Genomic DNA, 13,916 nt, shown 5'->3' on the forward strand with positions numbered 1-13,916 from the left:
AATATAAATTAAGAAAAAAGAAAAGTGCTTGCTTTGGCAACACTATCTAAATATACTAAAATTGGAAGAGATTAGCATGGCCCCTGCGCAAGGATGACACGCAAATTCATGAAGTGTTCCAAATTTTTTAAAGTACAAATTGCCAGTTATAAACCAGTCACAAGGATGTAAAGTACAGCAGAGGGAATAAAGTCAATAATATTGTAATAACTATGTAGATGTCAGGTGGGTACTATCAGGGGGATCACTTCATAAGGCATGTAAATGTCTAATCACTATGTTGTACACCTGAAACTAACATAATATTGTACGTCAACTGTGATTGGAAAAAAAATTCAATTTTCTCACTGGAAAAAAAGAAGAAATAAGGTTGAGGTCAGTAAGGTTTGAGGGGAGGTAGGACCAGCACAAAATGTTGCCAAGAGACCACTTCATGCGACTGCCTGACACCTAAATAAATAGAGCGATGATGACTGCTAGTATTATTCCTAAGAAACAGACTCTTCTCACTCCCCACCCTCTTCTGTGTGACTCAGCATATCAGAAAGCTCAGAGTGATCCAAGGATTAAGCTCACATCACAATATCAGTGGTAGAAGTAAAACCAAAACTAAAATTTCAAGAGTGAGGTAGCTTTAATCTGCTTAAAAATGGCACCAGAGGCAGGTTATCATTCATCCACAAGTTGTCTCCCATGAGAAAAAACTGAGGGCGGAAAAGCTGCATCACTTCCACTCCCACCTTCCTTTCCTTCCCTTGCCTGCCCTCCTTCCCTCCTGAAAATGTAGTTTGCAAAGAAGAGAGGAGGTGAGAAGGGGATGTGACGCAGAGGCAGCAGGGGCAATGTGCTCAGAGGTAGCAGAAGTGGGGGAGGGCAGAGTGGTTGGGATTTTCGTTACAGTGAGAATATAATTGGGCAAATAAGTAAATACGTTAAGAATAATGGGAGTCAGTTTCTCACTATCTCAGAAGGGATTTACAGACATGAAAATGGGCAAGTTGGGAAGAATCCTCATGTATTGGAATATCTGTAAACCCCCCCGTTTTCAAATATATGATATAGAGGTATATGTATTGTGTATATATGTAAACATATACACATACCTGGGTATACATGCATCTTTTTAGCTTTGTAGCAATGTGTAAACTGAGCACCCACACCTTGGTTTGTAAATACCATCCTACACTAAAAGGAACCAGGACTTCTTGGAGAAATGGCTGATTCCAGGACTGGGGCAGGGAAAGTACAAGGTGAGCCTTTGTTGTGCTAGAAATAAAGAAACGCTTAAAGAATGATGGGGAGACATCAAAAGGACACAGTTTGAAGGAACTCCCTCCCACTGATCAAATCTAGGATGATCTGGATTTCAAAATAAATAAACCCTGGACTAAAACCCATTGAAAAAAATAGAAATCATGAGTTTCTTCTCTACCGTAGAATAAATGTAGAAGGAATCACAGTAATAATCATTTGGCAATAATCACAGCAGTATATAATACAGGCAAGAGTTATCAATGGATGCTAAAGCTGGTGGGTGTAGGTTTGATGATGGAAGAGACTATCAGCGTAATACTGGAATATCTCCCCATAAAATGCTCATCAAAGGGGAAAATGATGAAGACTCTAACTTGATGAGGTGATCAAAGTTAACATCATTAGTAGTGGGATGTACTGATATTGTTTGCGTTTTTATATGATACTCTGAGAAGGGCAAAGAATTACTTCTTTGGTATTCCTGCCAAGAATGCATGACCTGATCTGGTCATGAGATAATATTGGACTGACCCATGTGGAGGGTCATCCAGCAGAAGGAAAGCGCTATGCTCTTTAAGACTATCAGGCACGTGAGAATTAAGGTGAAACTCCACAACCAAAGGCAAAACATGGTACTAGCTAGGATCCTGGACCAAAACGGAAAACAAGACATTGTTGGTATGGCTGGCATTATTTGAATGGGATCTATGGATTGGGTAAGTGTTGTACCAATGCTGATTTCTTGACTAGGAAGACTGTATGGTGCAATGCAGGAGAGTGTCCTTGCTTTGGGGAGGTATACACTAGAAATTTTAAGGGTAATAGGATACCATGCCAGAGAAAGAGAGAGAGAAAGAGAGAGAGAGACAGACAGACAGAGAGACAAGAGAGAGACAGAGAGAGAGAAGTAGATAGACAGACAGATGAAGCAAATGTGACAAAATGTTAATAATTGGAGAATCTGGGTGAAGGCAATGTGGGAATTCCTTGTTCTATTCCTGAACTATTTCAAAGGAAATTTTAAATGGGAAAAAACCCACAATCTAGGTGTGGAGAGGGCTTCATTCTGGCATGTCAAATGCCATCTTTTCAAAGAGGCCTTCCTCATCACCCCTACCCCCATTCCTCTATCCCCTCCTTTGTTTTATTTTTCTTATAAGGCAGGATAGGCCATGGTTGATGGTTGTTGGGCCTGAATGATGGGTACATCATTCATTTACTACTTTTTTGTGTATGTTCAAAATTCTCCAAGGCAGAATTTTAAAAATATATCTACAACACTTACTAGTCATATAGTAATATACAGAGGGTGCCAAAAAAAATGTATACACATTTTAAGAAAGGAAAGAACTGTATTAAAACTGAGGCTCCGGCCCGGTGGCTCAGGCAGTTGGAGCTCCGTGCTCCCAAAGAAGACTGCCGGTTCGATTCCCACATGGGCCAGTGGGCTCTCAACCACTAGGTTGCCGGTTAAATTCCTCGACTCCTGCAAGGGATGGTGCAACTAAGATTGAACAAGGCACTTTGAGCTGAGCTACCGCTGAGCTCCCGATGGCTCAGTTGGTTGGAGCGTGTCCTCTCAACCACAAGGTTGCCGGTTCGACTCCTGCGAGGGATGGTGGGCTGTGCCCCCTGCAACTAATAATGGCAGCTGGACCTGGAGCTGAGCTGCGCCCTCCACAACTAAGATGGAAAGGACAACAACAGTCCTGGAAGTACACACTGTTCCCCAATAAAGTCCTGTTCCCCTTCCCCCCACCCCCTCAAAAAAGAGTAAAATTGTAATAATAATATACACGGGTAACAAAAGATGAATACAAGTCACATTTGACTTCTGCAATTACAAGAAGTGCTCAAAGTGGTTACCATCAGCGTCCAGACACTTCTGATTATGGCGAACTACTGCTTGAGCAACACTGACCAGTGTCCACTTGCATCGCTGCCCATGCCCACTTCAATTTCTTCCCAAAGTACTGCCAGAGTAGCAGGTTTTCTATGCTACACCACATCCTTTAAGGTCCCTCATAGGTAGAAGGCAAGGGGTGTTAAGTTGGAAGTTTTATTGCACACTCAGGCCTCCCATGTCGTAGTACTTCCATTACGTCCTAGAATTTCAAACACCACTTCAAAATGGTCTTGCGCTCCTCGAGCAACAACCGTGCTTCCATTTTCTCTGACAGTCCTACCTGTCGCATGGTGACACTAGCATTCATTTGATTAACGCCATCTTTGGAATGAAATCATACTACACAATGCTACTGTAATTCAATTCAACTTCGAAAACTAATACTTAGACACCTCTTAAAACGTGTATACATTTTTTTGGCATCCTGGTATATGCATCGTTATTAATGCATTTATTAATATTTAAAGTATCTAGCAGATCTAATAGCTACTGTAATTTCCAAGTTGTGATGAGCATAAATGAAATATCTACAACTGTAATGTAAATATGAAAACACAACTGATCTGTGTTGGTGTTGAAATCATAGGTACTAGTCCTCCTACCATGTGAGTACTACCATGATACTCCTATTTTATAATCGAAGGAAATAGTACATTTCCTTCGATTATAAAATAAAAGGTTAGGGAAAATAATATATTTTCCTATCGCTGTTTAAGTACCTCCTTCTAAATTCAGTCTAAATAGTAGTTTTCATTGAAGATTCTAACATCCTTTGATACAATAAAGTGATACTTTTCTTTCTTTTTATCCAAGGTGACTTTTAAATAATCTTGAATGTAAAAGAGCCTTTACTGCAGACAGTATAATTTTTTAAAAATTAACGGTTGAGACACACGGAAAATATACCACCTACCAATTTATTGATTTATAAAAGATGCAAACCACTATATGCCAAATATACTTTGGTAACATACAAAATGTTTTTAAGAGTACAAATGCCTACTCTTTAAATCAAAAGAATAAAATGATGAGGTAATAGTTTTTAAAAAATCACTGAGTCAATTTAAGAATCAAAGAAACCATAAATGTAGTATATGTAAAAGTACATATACTGTGTGTAAACATGAAATGTAACAAAGTCAATACAAGCTATAATGAGAAAATCTTCATTTGTCAATGTTCTCAAACTTAGCATTTAATACATAGACACAAAGACATGCACATACCCCCAGAGTTGAATGCTGGACCAGAAATCTAGTACCAATAATTGTTTCCCATTTGAATTTTCCCACAAATATTCCTTAACTATAATAATTGGGGCAGTTCGTTACATAATAAAATTCTTTAAATATGCCAGAGTTCAATTCATCTCTATACTCGAAATCTTAATTAAATCCAAGAATTCACTAAATTTAAGTTCCGGTTTTATAGAGACATTCCATTGTTGGGTTTTTTTTACATGTTTATAACTTTCAACTTGGCAGACATAGACACATGGGGGGAAAACCTCAACATTGCCACTACTTTAAAATTACACCAAGAACATGTTTTCAGTGCAAAGCATATTTCCATACACTAAAACCATCTAAATATCACACAAAATTTATATGGTTTCCAATAAAATGATTAAATATTCTAATTGGTTTCCACAAATAGAGTACGTTCTTTTCATTCAAATTATGAGTAGCTGTAAGGCAAATAATAAATTAAAAATAAACAAACAGTAAAGCTTAGAAATTTAACTATAGAAAAATGTTAACTTTATTTAGTCTCCTTGTTCACCAGGCTAATACATGTCTGTTTCAATATGCTGAACAACATTTATTCCAAATCATCCTATAATGAAACTTAGGGACCCAATTTTAAAAACACTGAAGGTATTTCCAGACTATAATGTTTTACTATAAATACTGTGTACTAGTTAACTACAGCTCAACCACTACATACAGATTTCTTAAAAGTAAAAGCAGAGAAATATATAGTCTCCAAATAGACATGCTAGTTTTCATGAAATATTCCAAATATATATTTTTTTTTATTCAGCAAAATTTCAAACTAAGGGGAAAGTGAGACTTGGAAGACTAAGCATTAGTGCTCACAGGATTTAAAATGTCTCATACATCAAGCTTGAAATCTCTTCATAAGCATATCAAACAATACAATGCTCGAATAATCAAGAGTCTACAAGAAAGGTAGTTGGGAAAAGGTGCCCTCTATACAAGTCAAACATCATCATTTTTCCTGGCACTGAGCCCTATGTTTTCCTCCAATCTGCCACAGGCATTCTACTCAGGAAATAAAATATAACATTTCAAGTATCCTGTATTAATGCTCCTTCAAGATAATGCTGAAATTTTTTATTGTTAAAATGTACAAAACCTATCATAAAATATTCAAAATTATAACATTCAAAAACAGAGGTGTTTCTACATAGAAACTGGCTGGACTCAAAAGAAAGGATGTAGCAATGATGTAAACTACTCTGAGTCAAATTTGTTTAAATCTAAAAATACCTCCAGTTATAGAGTATGTAAGGACAAGGAAACTCTTCCGTAATATTTTATATTGTCTCAGAAGTAAAGATATTCAAATACACGTAACAACATATATTCCAGCTATTTAAACTCAGGAAAACCACTGTGATAAGATATTTAAAATTAGCAAGAACACAATACATTTTTTAGATAGGTCTCATTCTTTGACAAAATTTTTACATAAGCTGCTACGTTGCTCAACCTCTGCATAATCTTTAACCTATTCTCTAAACTGGGGGGTGGATGGGAAGAACCTGAACATGTGATTTACTTAAAATATGAAAATAAGAATTTTATATTCTTTAAAGGGTTTTACTCATTTGCTCATTCTAATTCAGGGAGTCGCCTTTACACACACCTCTCTCTCCCTCTTACAACTAGAAGACAGCAAGCAATTGTTGTATAACTCCTCCCTTCCCCCTTCAACCCAGCTAACATACAAAGGAAAGGACTTTCTCTATTGTGCAAATTTAGTCCCTGCAATGGATCTTTGTTAACTAAAATCTGATTCAGAAATAGTCCTCATTTAATTTTTTTCCAACCAGCATACTGAAAGCTGTAAAGATAATGAACACAATAGATGTATTTTCATTCCAAGAAGGTAAAGCCAAATTGTGAAAAGGCTCTGATTAGGTTTTAAAGGTTTGGTCTTTCTCTGGCACAGAGGGAAAATCCAAATCAGCATACTTCCCTCAGTCTATTTTCTACCAAAAACACGGACCAAAAAATATAAATAATAATAAAAAAAGAATTGGCTCTGACCTTCCACCATCCCCTGCCCCAAAATGCCTCTAAGCTGCCCTGCTCCCAAAGCTGTCTTGTTTAACCTTAAAAAAAAAAAAAAAAAAAAAAAAAAATCCAAACACTTACAACAAAAGCCTACTCACTGTTATGAGAATATTCATTTTGAAAACGTTTTATATAATATATTCCCAATGTACACCTCTTAATCCTGTAAAACACTTATTAGTTAATGCTGTAATCAGCTGGGGAAAAGGGTAAGAGTAGGCACTTGAACCTCAGCTTTAATTGAGGCATTGCATAGTATTTTTCATTCTGATTTCTAGAAGACACCAGAACTCAATAAATATCCTTAAATTTCCTTGCAGAGGTATTTTGGTACAACAACCTTTTTATTCCTTTCACTTAAATTGTTTAGATTTACTTTTCCTTCTGGTAGCAAACACATATTTTACAAAACATTTTCTACAACAGGGATAAAAGGCCTTGAATTTTTCCCAACTAGGTCCATTTAGCTCCACAGCTGAATCAGCAAGAACATTTCTTGTACATGTTTAAGGATAAACAAGAAACCAAAAAGAGATTACCTGTTGGGGGGGGGGGGCGGTGAAGGTAGGAAGAGGAGGATGGGAATTGGAAATCCCAGTATCAGGGGTTACACTCTTTAAACCCATAAGAATGTACTACCTACTCAAAGAACTAAGTAAATTTGTTTTTAAAAAAATTTCAAGTCGCTTTTAAAATAAAGGAGTTACAGGGACACACGGTCTGCTGAGTCTTTAAAATAATCTGCTTTTATCAGTAGCGTCTGCTTTTTCTCTGCAATAGGTAAAATACTCCTTTACATGCAGTAGTGAGCGATGTGCCAGCTAAACCCTCTTTAATACAGTAACGTTCCTCCAGACCGCCGCTTTTCAAGGCAGCTCGCATCCTCCTCCCCCTCCTCCCTATGTGCATTCTGAGATCTGCTCTGCTGATTCCCACATAAAGTGGGTCCTGGCCGCCATTTTAGAAAGTCATTCACACAAGCCGGACCGCAGCACCAGGCACTTAAATATCTTCCAAAACTCCCTTGGACGATTTTCTCTTTCCTCTCCCTAACACTTCATTCTGTAGAGGGGTCCATCTCCCCGCGATAGGCATGCAATGACTCTGGAATCTGCATAATACGAAATGACACGTCTGGCCACAGAACACTGAGGAGCAAAGTGAATGCTGCAATGCACGTGTTTGCACGTCGGTGCATACCAATTTCCCAGGCCGAGACCTACAGAGAAAGTCCACAAGGAGATAAAGTGAGCACATCTAAGTGGCTTTTCCACTCCAATAATCTGGAACTAAGTGATATTTTTACCAAAACAGTGAGATATTGGGGTGAGGGGCGGGGTAAGGGGTGGAGCAGCTCTAGGGAGAGAAAGTTCCCATCCGCTTCCCAACTGAGCCCGAGGTCTCCCCTGTATCACCGGGGACAGCAGCGAGCTTTCGCTCGTGGCCTTCCCCGCTCCTGGTTTCTCCGCACAGAGTAGTAAACACCAGGAGAGTCCCTGGAAGCGCGCCTCCCCCAGTCCTGCCGAGGACAGCAGGTTATGAATGGCCTCACTATTCCCGGCTCCTTTTCACACGCGGACACGCGCAGACGCGCGCTCCAGAGGTGAAGAAGATTTAATACCCCAGTAACAGCAACCACCAACAGAATCAATGATCCTCCATTTACAAGAGAGCGCAGCTCTGCTGCCGCTGTTTCCATTCCTTCTGCAGGCGGCTCCGGGGCAAGCGACGCAAGCTATTCTATTTTTCCCATGGTGACTCACTAATAAGGGCGCTCCATAATTTCCTTTACTCACTCGATAGTAAGAGGAATTAAGAGTAAGACAAACTTAAAAACCTTGCAGGGTCTTGAGTAGCAGAAGAAACTAATGTTCGAGGACAATCACAGATTTGCAACAGTCCTCAATCTGCACCAAGTGTAAGTAAACCGTCCCCGTCGGTATTTTACGTTGAAGACTATTACTTACGGTTCGCATACATTTCACGAGGAAAACAAACGCTCACTACTGAATAAGCAAGACACACCAAGAACACCACTTATTCCTGCATTTCACAGGCAAAAAACATATTCTGGCAAGTTTTGTTTTTAAGCGACATCTCCTAATCGTCTAAGGCTTACGCTCTCCTACCACTGACTCCAGAACGGTGGGTGGGAGGGGAAGGCCCTGCCCGGGAAGGCGGCTGTCCAGCGGCACGGCCAGCGCGGCGGCGGAGGCGGGGGAGCCGGGGCCGCCGAGCGCCGGCGGGAGGCGCGGACCCGACCGCTCGGGGGGTCTGCCACGGCACGCACGTCCCCACCGGCCTCCTCCTCCGCGACCCCGGGGGCTGAAGGGAGGGAGGTGAAGAGCCGAAACCCACACACAACTTCTCCGACACCATCCTCTCCCAACCCCGCCACCCCCAGACTGTGCCTGCCATTCCACGTAGTTCCCAGTCTGCACACCTCCCGCGAGGTACCTAGAATCTAGTGTCTTCCCAGCTCCGAGCTGTCCCGACGTTACCTACCAGGGCTTTTGCACGTCACCCGTCCCTTCGCACCAAACCCCCTGCAGGTCAGACATTTCCGCGCGTCTGCAGGGCGAGGAGCGGGAGTCGCCGCGGGACTCCGGAGTTGGCCGAGGGGCTGGCGGGCGGGACACGGTCGTGCCGGCCGGCCGGCCCCGCCGCTCGGAGCCAGGGCAGAGGGACGCGAGGACGCGCCCCGCCGCTGCCTCGCAGTGAGGCTCTCCGGCGCCGGCTTCGCGGAGGCCGAGCAGCAGCCCCCTCGCAGGGAAGGCGGAGGGCGGCAGCCGCGCCCGCTCCGCCGGGGCCCAACGCCGCGACACCGGCTGCGGGGCGGCCAGGCAGCCGCGCGCCGCCCGCGCCCTCCCGCGGCTCTGGCCCCGGTACCCTCACCAGTTGTGCGCACGGGGAGGGGCCGGCAACGGGCCGCAGCCGGCAGCGGCGCCCGACGACAGAGCGCGGCCCCGGGCCTCGTGTCACTCACCGTTTGAAATGCTCGATGATCTTCTCTTCCCGCACATTCTCCGGTAAGTTGCCCACCCAGAGGTGCCTGGTTTCCCGGACCATGCTGGGCGGTGTGCCGGCGACCGCTGGTGCGAGTTCCCCCTCGCCGGCTTCGTACGAGTCCGTCAGCGCCGGGAGGCGGGCGCCGAGGCGGCGGCGGCGGCGGCTGCGGCGGTGGCGTCGGCAGCGGCGGCGGCTCCTCCGGCTCCCCCCCGTGCAGAGACCATCCCTCTCCCCCAGGTTCTGACTCTCGGGCCTCGCAGCTCCGCTCTGCCGCCACCACACACCCGAAGCCGACCCTCGAGCTCCGGCGGCGCATGCGCCCGGGCGGCGGCGGGCGGGGGAGTGGGGAGGAGGAGCGAGCAGGACCCAGGCGGCAGCAACTACGACGGAGCTGGCGCTGTGGCAGCCGAACGCTTCCCACCGACGCGCGCGCCCCGCCTCCCTCACCGCGGGCGCGCCCGCGCCCGCCCGCCCGCCGAGGCCGAGACGCCGAGTTCCTCCCAGCCGGCGCGCAGGCGCGCGGGGAAGGGAGGAACACAGCGCCTGGAAAGAAGGCTCGCGCGCTCCGTCCCGGTGCGCAGGCGCGCGGGAGCCAGCAGCGGGGAGGGCGCTCGGGCCCCTGGCGCCGCGCGTGCAGAGGCCGAGGCCGCCTCCAGCCCCCAGAGCAGAGGTCTCAGGCGCTGGCCTGGGAGAATAAAGCGGGGGGGGTCGGTTTTGACAGTGGTGTGGCTCAAAGCGGCCGCCGAGGCCTCTCTCCTAGGAGAAGCCAGAACACCTTCCCCTGTTCACCCTTCGGGCAGCTGCGGACCGTTTCCGGGCACTTGGATCCCCGCCTGCTTGGGAAAGTGTCAGAACAAGGCCGCCCTTCTCACCGCCCTGTTAAGCAATGACGGCTCAAACCCATCCCTCCCAAGAATCATTAGCTTGTAAGGTTAAGCAACTTTATTTTATAAAGGATCTTACAAAACCTTCTGCAAGATCTTCTCGCTGACAATGACGGTATACTAGGAATGGAACTGAAAAGACACGGTTACATGTCTAACCTTATTCTCCTGAGAGCATTTACTATAATTTAATATTTAAGCAGAGTAAGGAATTAGACGTCCGGCCTTTCCAGGTTTAAGGGTTCTTAAGGTCTACAGCTGAACTTGTATATAAAGGCCAGTTTACAGAACCCTAGGAAACCCTCAAAATTAAGCCTACCGTATTTGGTCCAGGAAAATGGAATTGTTTTACGTCAGCAACTCAATTTTCTTTTCCATATTTTATCTACAGAAATAAACTCTCTGAGGTGTGGTGCTTCTGATACGACCATGTTTTAAATATTTGGTCTCATTCACTGTCTCCTTAAATACAAGCCGACTTATCGAACGATGCTATTTTGAATTGGAAAGTATGGTCACCATAATCGGTGGCACCAGCACCTGAGGTCACCTGCATAATTAAATTCTTTTGCTCCACAGATGGTAAAGTTCCAAGTAGTTTTGTTTTCCACATAGTCTGTCATAAGTTCCATAATGATTGTGACAGAGAGAGTAAAAAACTGAATCCCATTAACATTTCATCGTATTTGGTTCAATAGTCCATACTGTACTTAATACACTTGATCTCAGCAGGTTTGATCAGCTGAGATCACCTCTCTTCCCTCCTCTCTCGGGACCTTCGGAAGGCGAAGCAAGCCCCTGACTTACACAGATGCGACAATTACAAGATGTGCTCACACAGGGTGACTTTACCATCCACTGAAATCATTTTTGGAAGCTTGACCAGTTACCTCTAAAACTTCTAGATTCTGAGCCAGGTAATTTAACTAGTTTGTTTTCTATGCAATTTCCCTGGCTTATGTTTAATTGTCTATTTTGGCACACTTTTTTTTTTTTTAACTCTTTTGGGAACTTCAAGTAAGAGGCAGAAACATAAAGAGGAAGTCTAGAAAAGTTAAAAACAGAAAAAGCACCATCACAAAAAGCACCACTCATTCATGATTTAGTTAAGGTATTTAGTGCCTCCCCAGAAGTTAACCCTGTTTTCATGCAAATCAATCATTAAATGAAATGGAAATTTTTGTTCTGAAAATATTATGGAATTGACCCCTCAGTAAAAGTAAAAGCAAATCAACCTACATTCAGATGTAGGATTAGCCATTTACATTTGGCCGTTTCTCTGTCACAACTATAACATGAGAGTGTGAGGCCAGCACTCTACTTCCTAAACTTATGAACTACATATATTCTGTATATGTGGTTGCAGTTAGCTTTGAACTGAAGTGCATTTTTCCATGAAGCATACATTTCAATATAAGCAACCACAATATGAAATACATTTTAAAATATGATGTAAATTAGTCATTTAAAACTGATAGGCTCTGAATTCGCTGAAACCTCCTGGGAAAAACCAAAGTGTCACCATGAAGCACAGGAGAGGCTCAGTCAGCTCAATTGCATTAAAGGAGCAACTGACAAAGAAGAGGATTCAGAAAACGGCATCTTGCAGTTTTAAAGAGAAATAAAGTGCATATCTCACCTTGAATGCAGCCTTCAGTTAAAAACCATGCTGAAGAAAAATTCAAGGTCTGGAAAATAACACAGAGCCTTTTAGAAGCAAAATCATTGGAAGACAGATTAGTAAAAGTAATTGTTAAATATGGTATATTGTACCCATCCTATGACTTCCACAGAACAATAAAAGGATAAGCTAGAACAAAATAAGAACCAATTAAGATGTATTTATAATACTTTCTTTATGGCACAAGAATAAGGGTCATTCAGTGAAAATTGAAAGCAACATGTTTACCCACTAAAATTTCTTTTTAAATGTAGTTCTCTTAGATTGGCCTAAAGGTTTTGTTATAGCAGTTCCATTTCCCCATGTAAAAAGCAGACTAGATGCTTAATTTTCATAACTTAATTTGAAATGGACAAAGTTGTTTACAAATACTTTCAAACCCCCACCTTTTGGGAAGTAGTGGAGAAGAAATTGTAGTGAAAGATTACCAACATACAAATAGTTAAGCAAAACTGGGTTAAAGTTCTCCCAAAGACCTTTAGAGATCACAGAATGTCAAAAAGATGAGGAGCAAATGTCAAATTAAGATAATATCATTTCTCATTTTACCAGAGGTTTATCAAAAAACTGAGAAACGGTCTCTGTTTAACCGTTTAACATAAAGGCTTGCAAAATCCCATTAAACATCCTTTGATAGCACCTCATACTCAGATTCTTTTCAAGTGTTAGTTTCATCAAAATACCAGTTTGCAGAATTAGGGGCACCAGAAATAGCAACTGAAGTATTCATTTTAGGGTGTTTTTTTTTTAATCTGATATACACGTCTCAAAAAAGAATACTCAGTTTATAAAATGTCAACAGCCTAAACATGCAGATTATTTAATGAGTAACCAAGTTTTAATTATTTTCTGTTCAAATGTTTAATGTGCTTCTATAATGCCAAAAAATAGTACTCTAATATTTATATAGCAGATTCATTTGAAAGAAAAATAGCTCACATATAGAAGCTTGGTTCAAATGAGCAATTCAGGTGGGAATTCTCTTCGTCTCTATAAAAGATAATATTTGCAGGTTCGTGCTCCTTACTGATTCTTTCAGCATAATAAACACCAGTAGATCTTGAAGTTTGGGGGATACTGAAAAACACTGAGGATATGAATGAAAGACATTTAGTAAAATAGAAATAGTCCTGGGTTAAGAGTAAATAATTCCAGTTCCAATTTTGTTACTGGCTATATGGCCTAAGCAAGTCAATTAAATTCTCAAAGTCTCAATATCTTTATCTGCAAAATGAGGATAAAAACATCTGTTTTCTCTAACTAGTATGGTTGCTAGAAGCTATCAAATGAGACAAGTAAAAGTATTGGAAAGTAACATACTATAAAAATATCATGAACACTACTGACTGCTAATTTCATATTAACATCAAAAGTAAGCATCAGTTGAAATTAAAAACATACCATTATCAATATATAACATTTTTATGATTATAACCATGTCTTAAAATGGTCAAATCAATATGCAGTGATTACATATCCAGTACACAGTTCCTGTTCTCTTTTTTTTTTTTTTTGCTGACCTGTTCTCTTGCAAAGCTCTAATATAACAACAAAAGTTATTAGGTTGGTGCAAAAATAATTGCAGTTTAAAAGGTTAAAAATAATTGCAAAAACCGCAATTACTTTTGCACCAACCTAACAGTACATCTTAATGACAACAAAAGTAATAAAGTACATGCCCTTAGCGCTGCTTCAAATCAAGTGTTTGATTTTCTCAATGCTTTTCATTTTTATTAGCAATGTATCAGGAAACACTGGGAAAACTTTTCTCTACTTTTGTTCTTGTTACAAATATTTACAAGGGCATAATTTCTTTATAAGCATTTATCTTTGTATGTTTTCAATAGAAAGGCAATTCA

General features: G+C 42.0%; 1 protein-coding gene across 2 annotated transcripts in view; it reads right to left on the bottom strand.

The window, feature by feature from the left end:
- Positions 1 to 9,987, bottom strand: part of SPEN (spen family transcriptional repressor) — a 76,868-nt gene extending 66,881 nt beyond the window's left edge. Inside the window, exon 1 of one of the 2 annotated variants that reach the window (XM_081056148.1) lies at positions 9,470 to 9,987. In XM_081056148.1, the coding sequence (XP_080912274.1) occupies positions 9,470 to 9,552 (83 nt within the window). In that variant the 5' untranslated portion in view covers positions 9,553 to 9,987. The remainder of the gene's footprint in view (positions 1 to 9,469) is intronic. The other variant, XM_081056149.1, reaches the window with a different exon arrangement.
- Positions 9,988 to 13,916: the final 3,929 nt, after the last annotated feature.

The sequence above is a fragment of the Rhinolophus hipposideros genome (assembly GCF_964194185.1).
Source record: "Rhinolophus hipposideros genome assembly, chromosome: 8".
NCBI lineage: Eukaryota > Metazoa > Chordata > Mammalia > Chiroptera > Rhinolophidae > Rhinolophus > Rhinolophus hipposideros.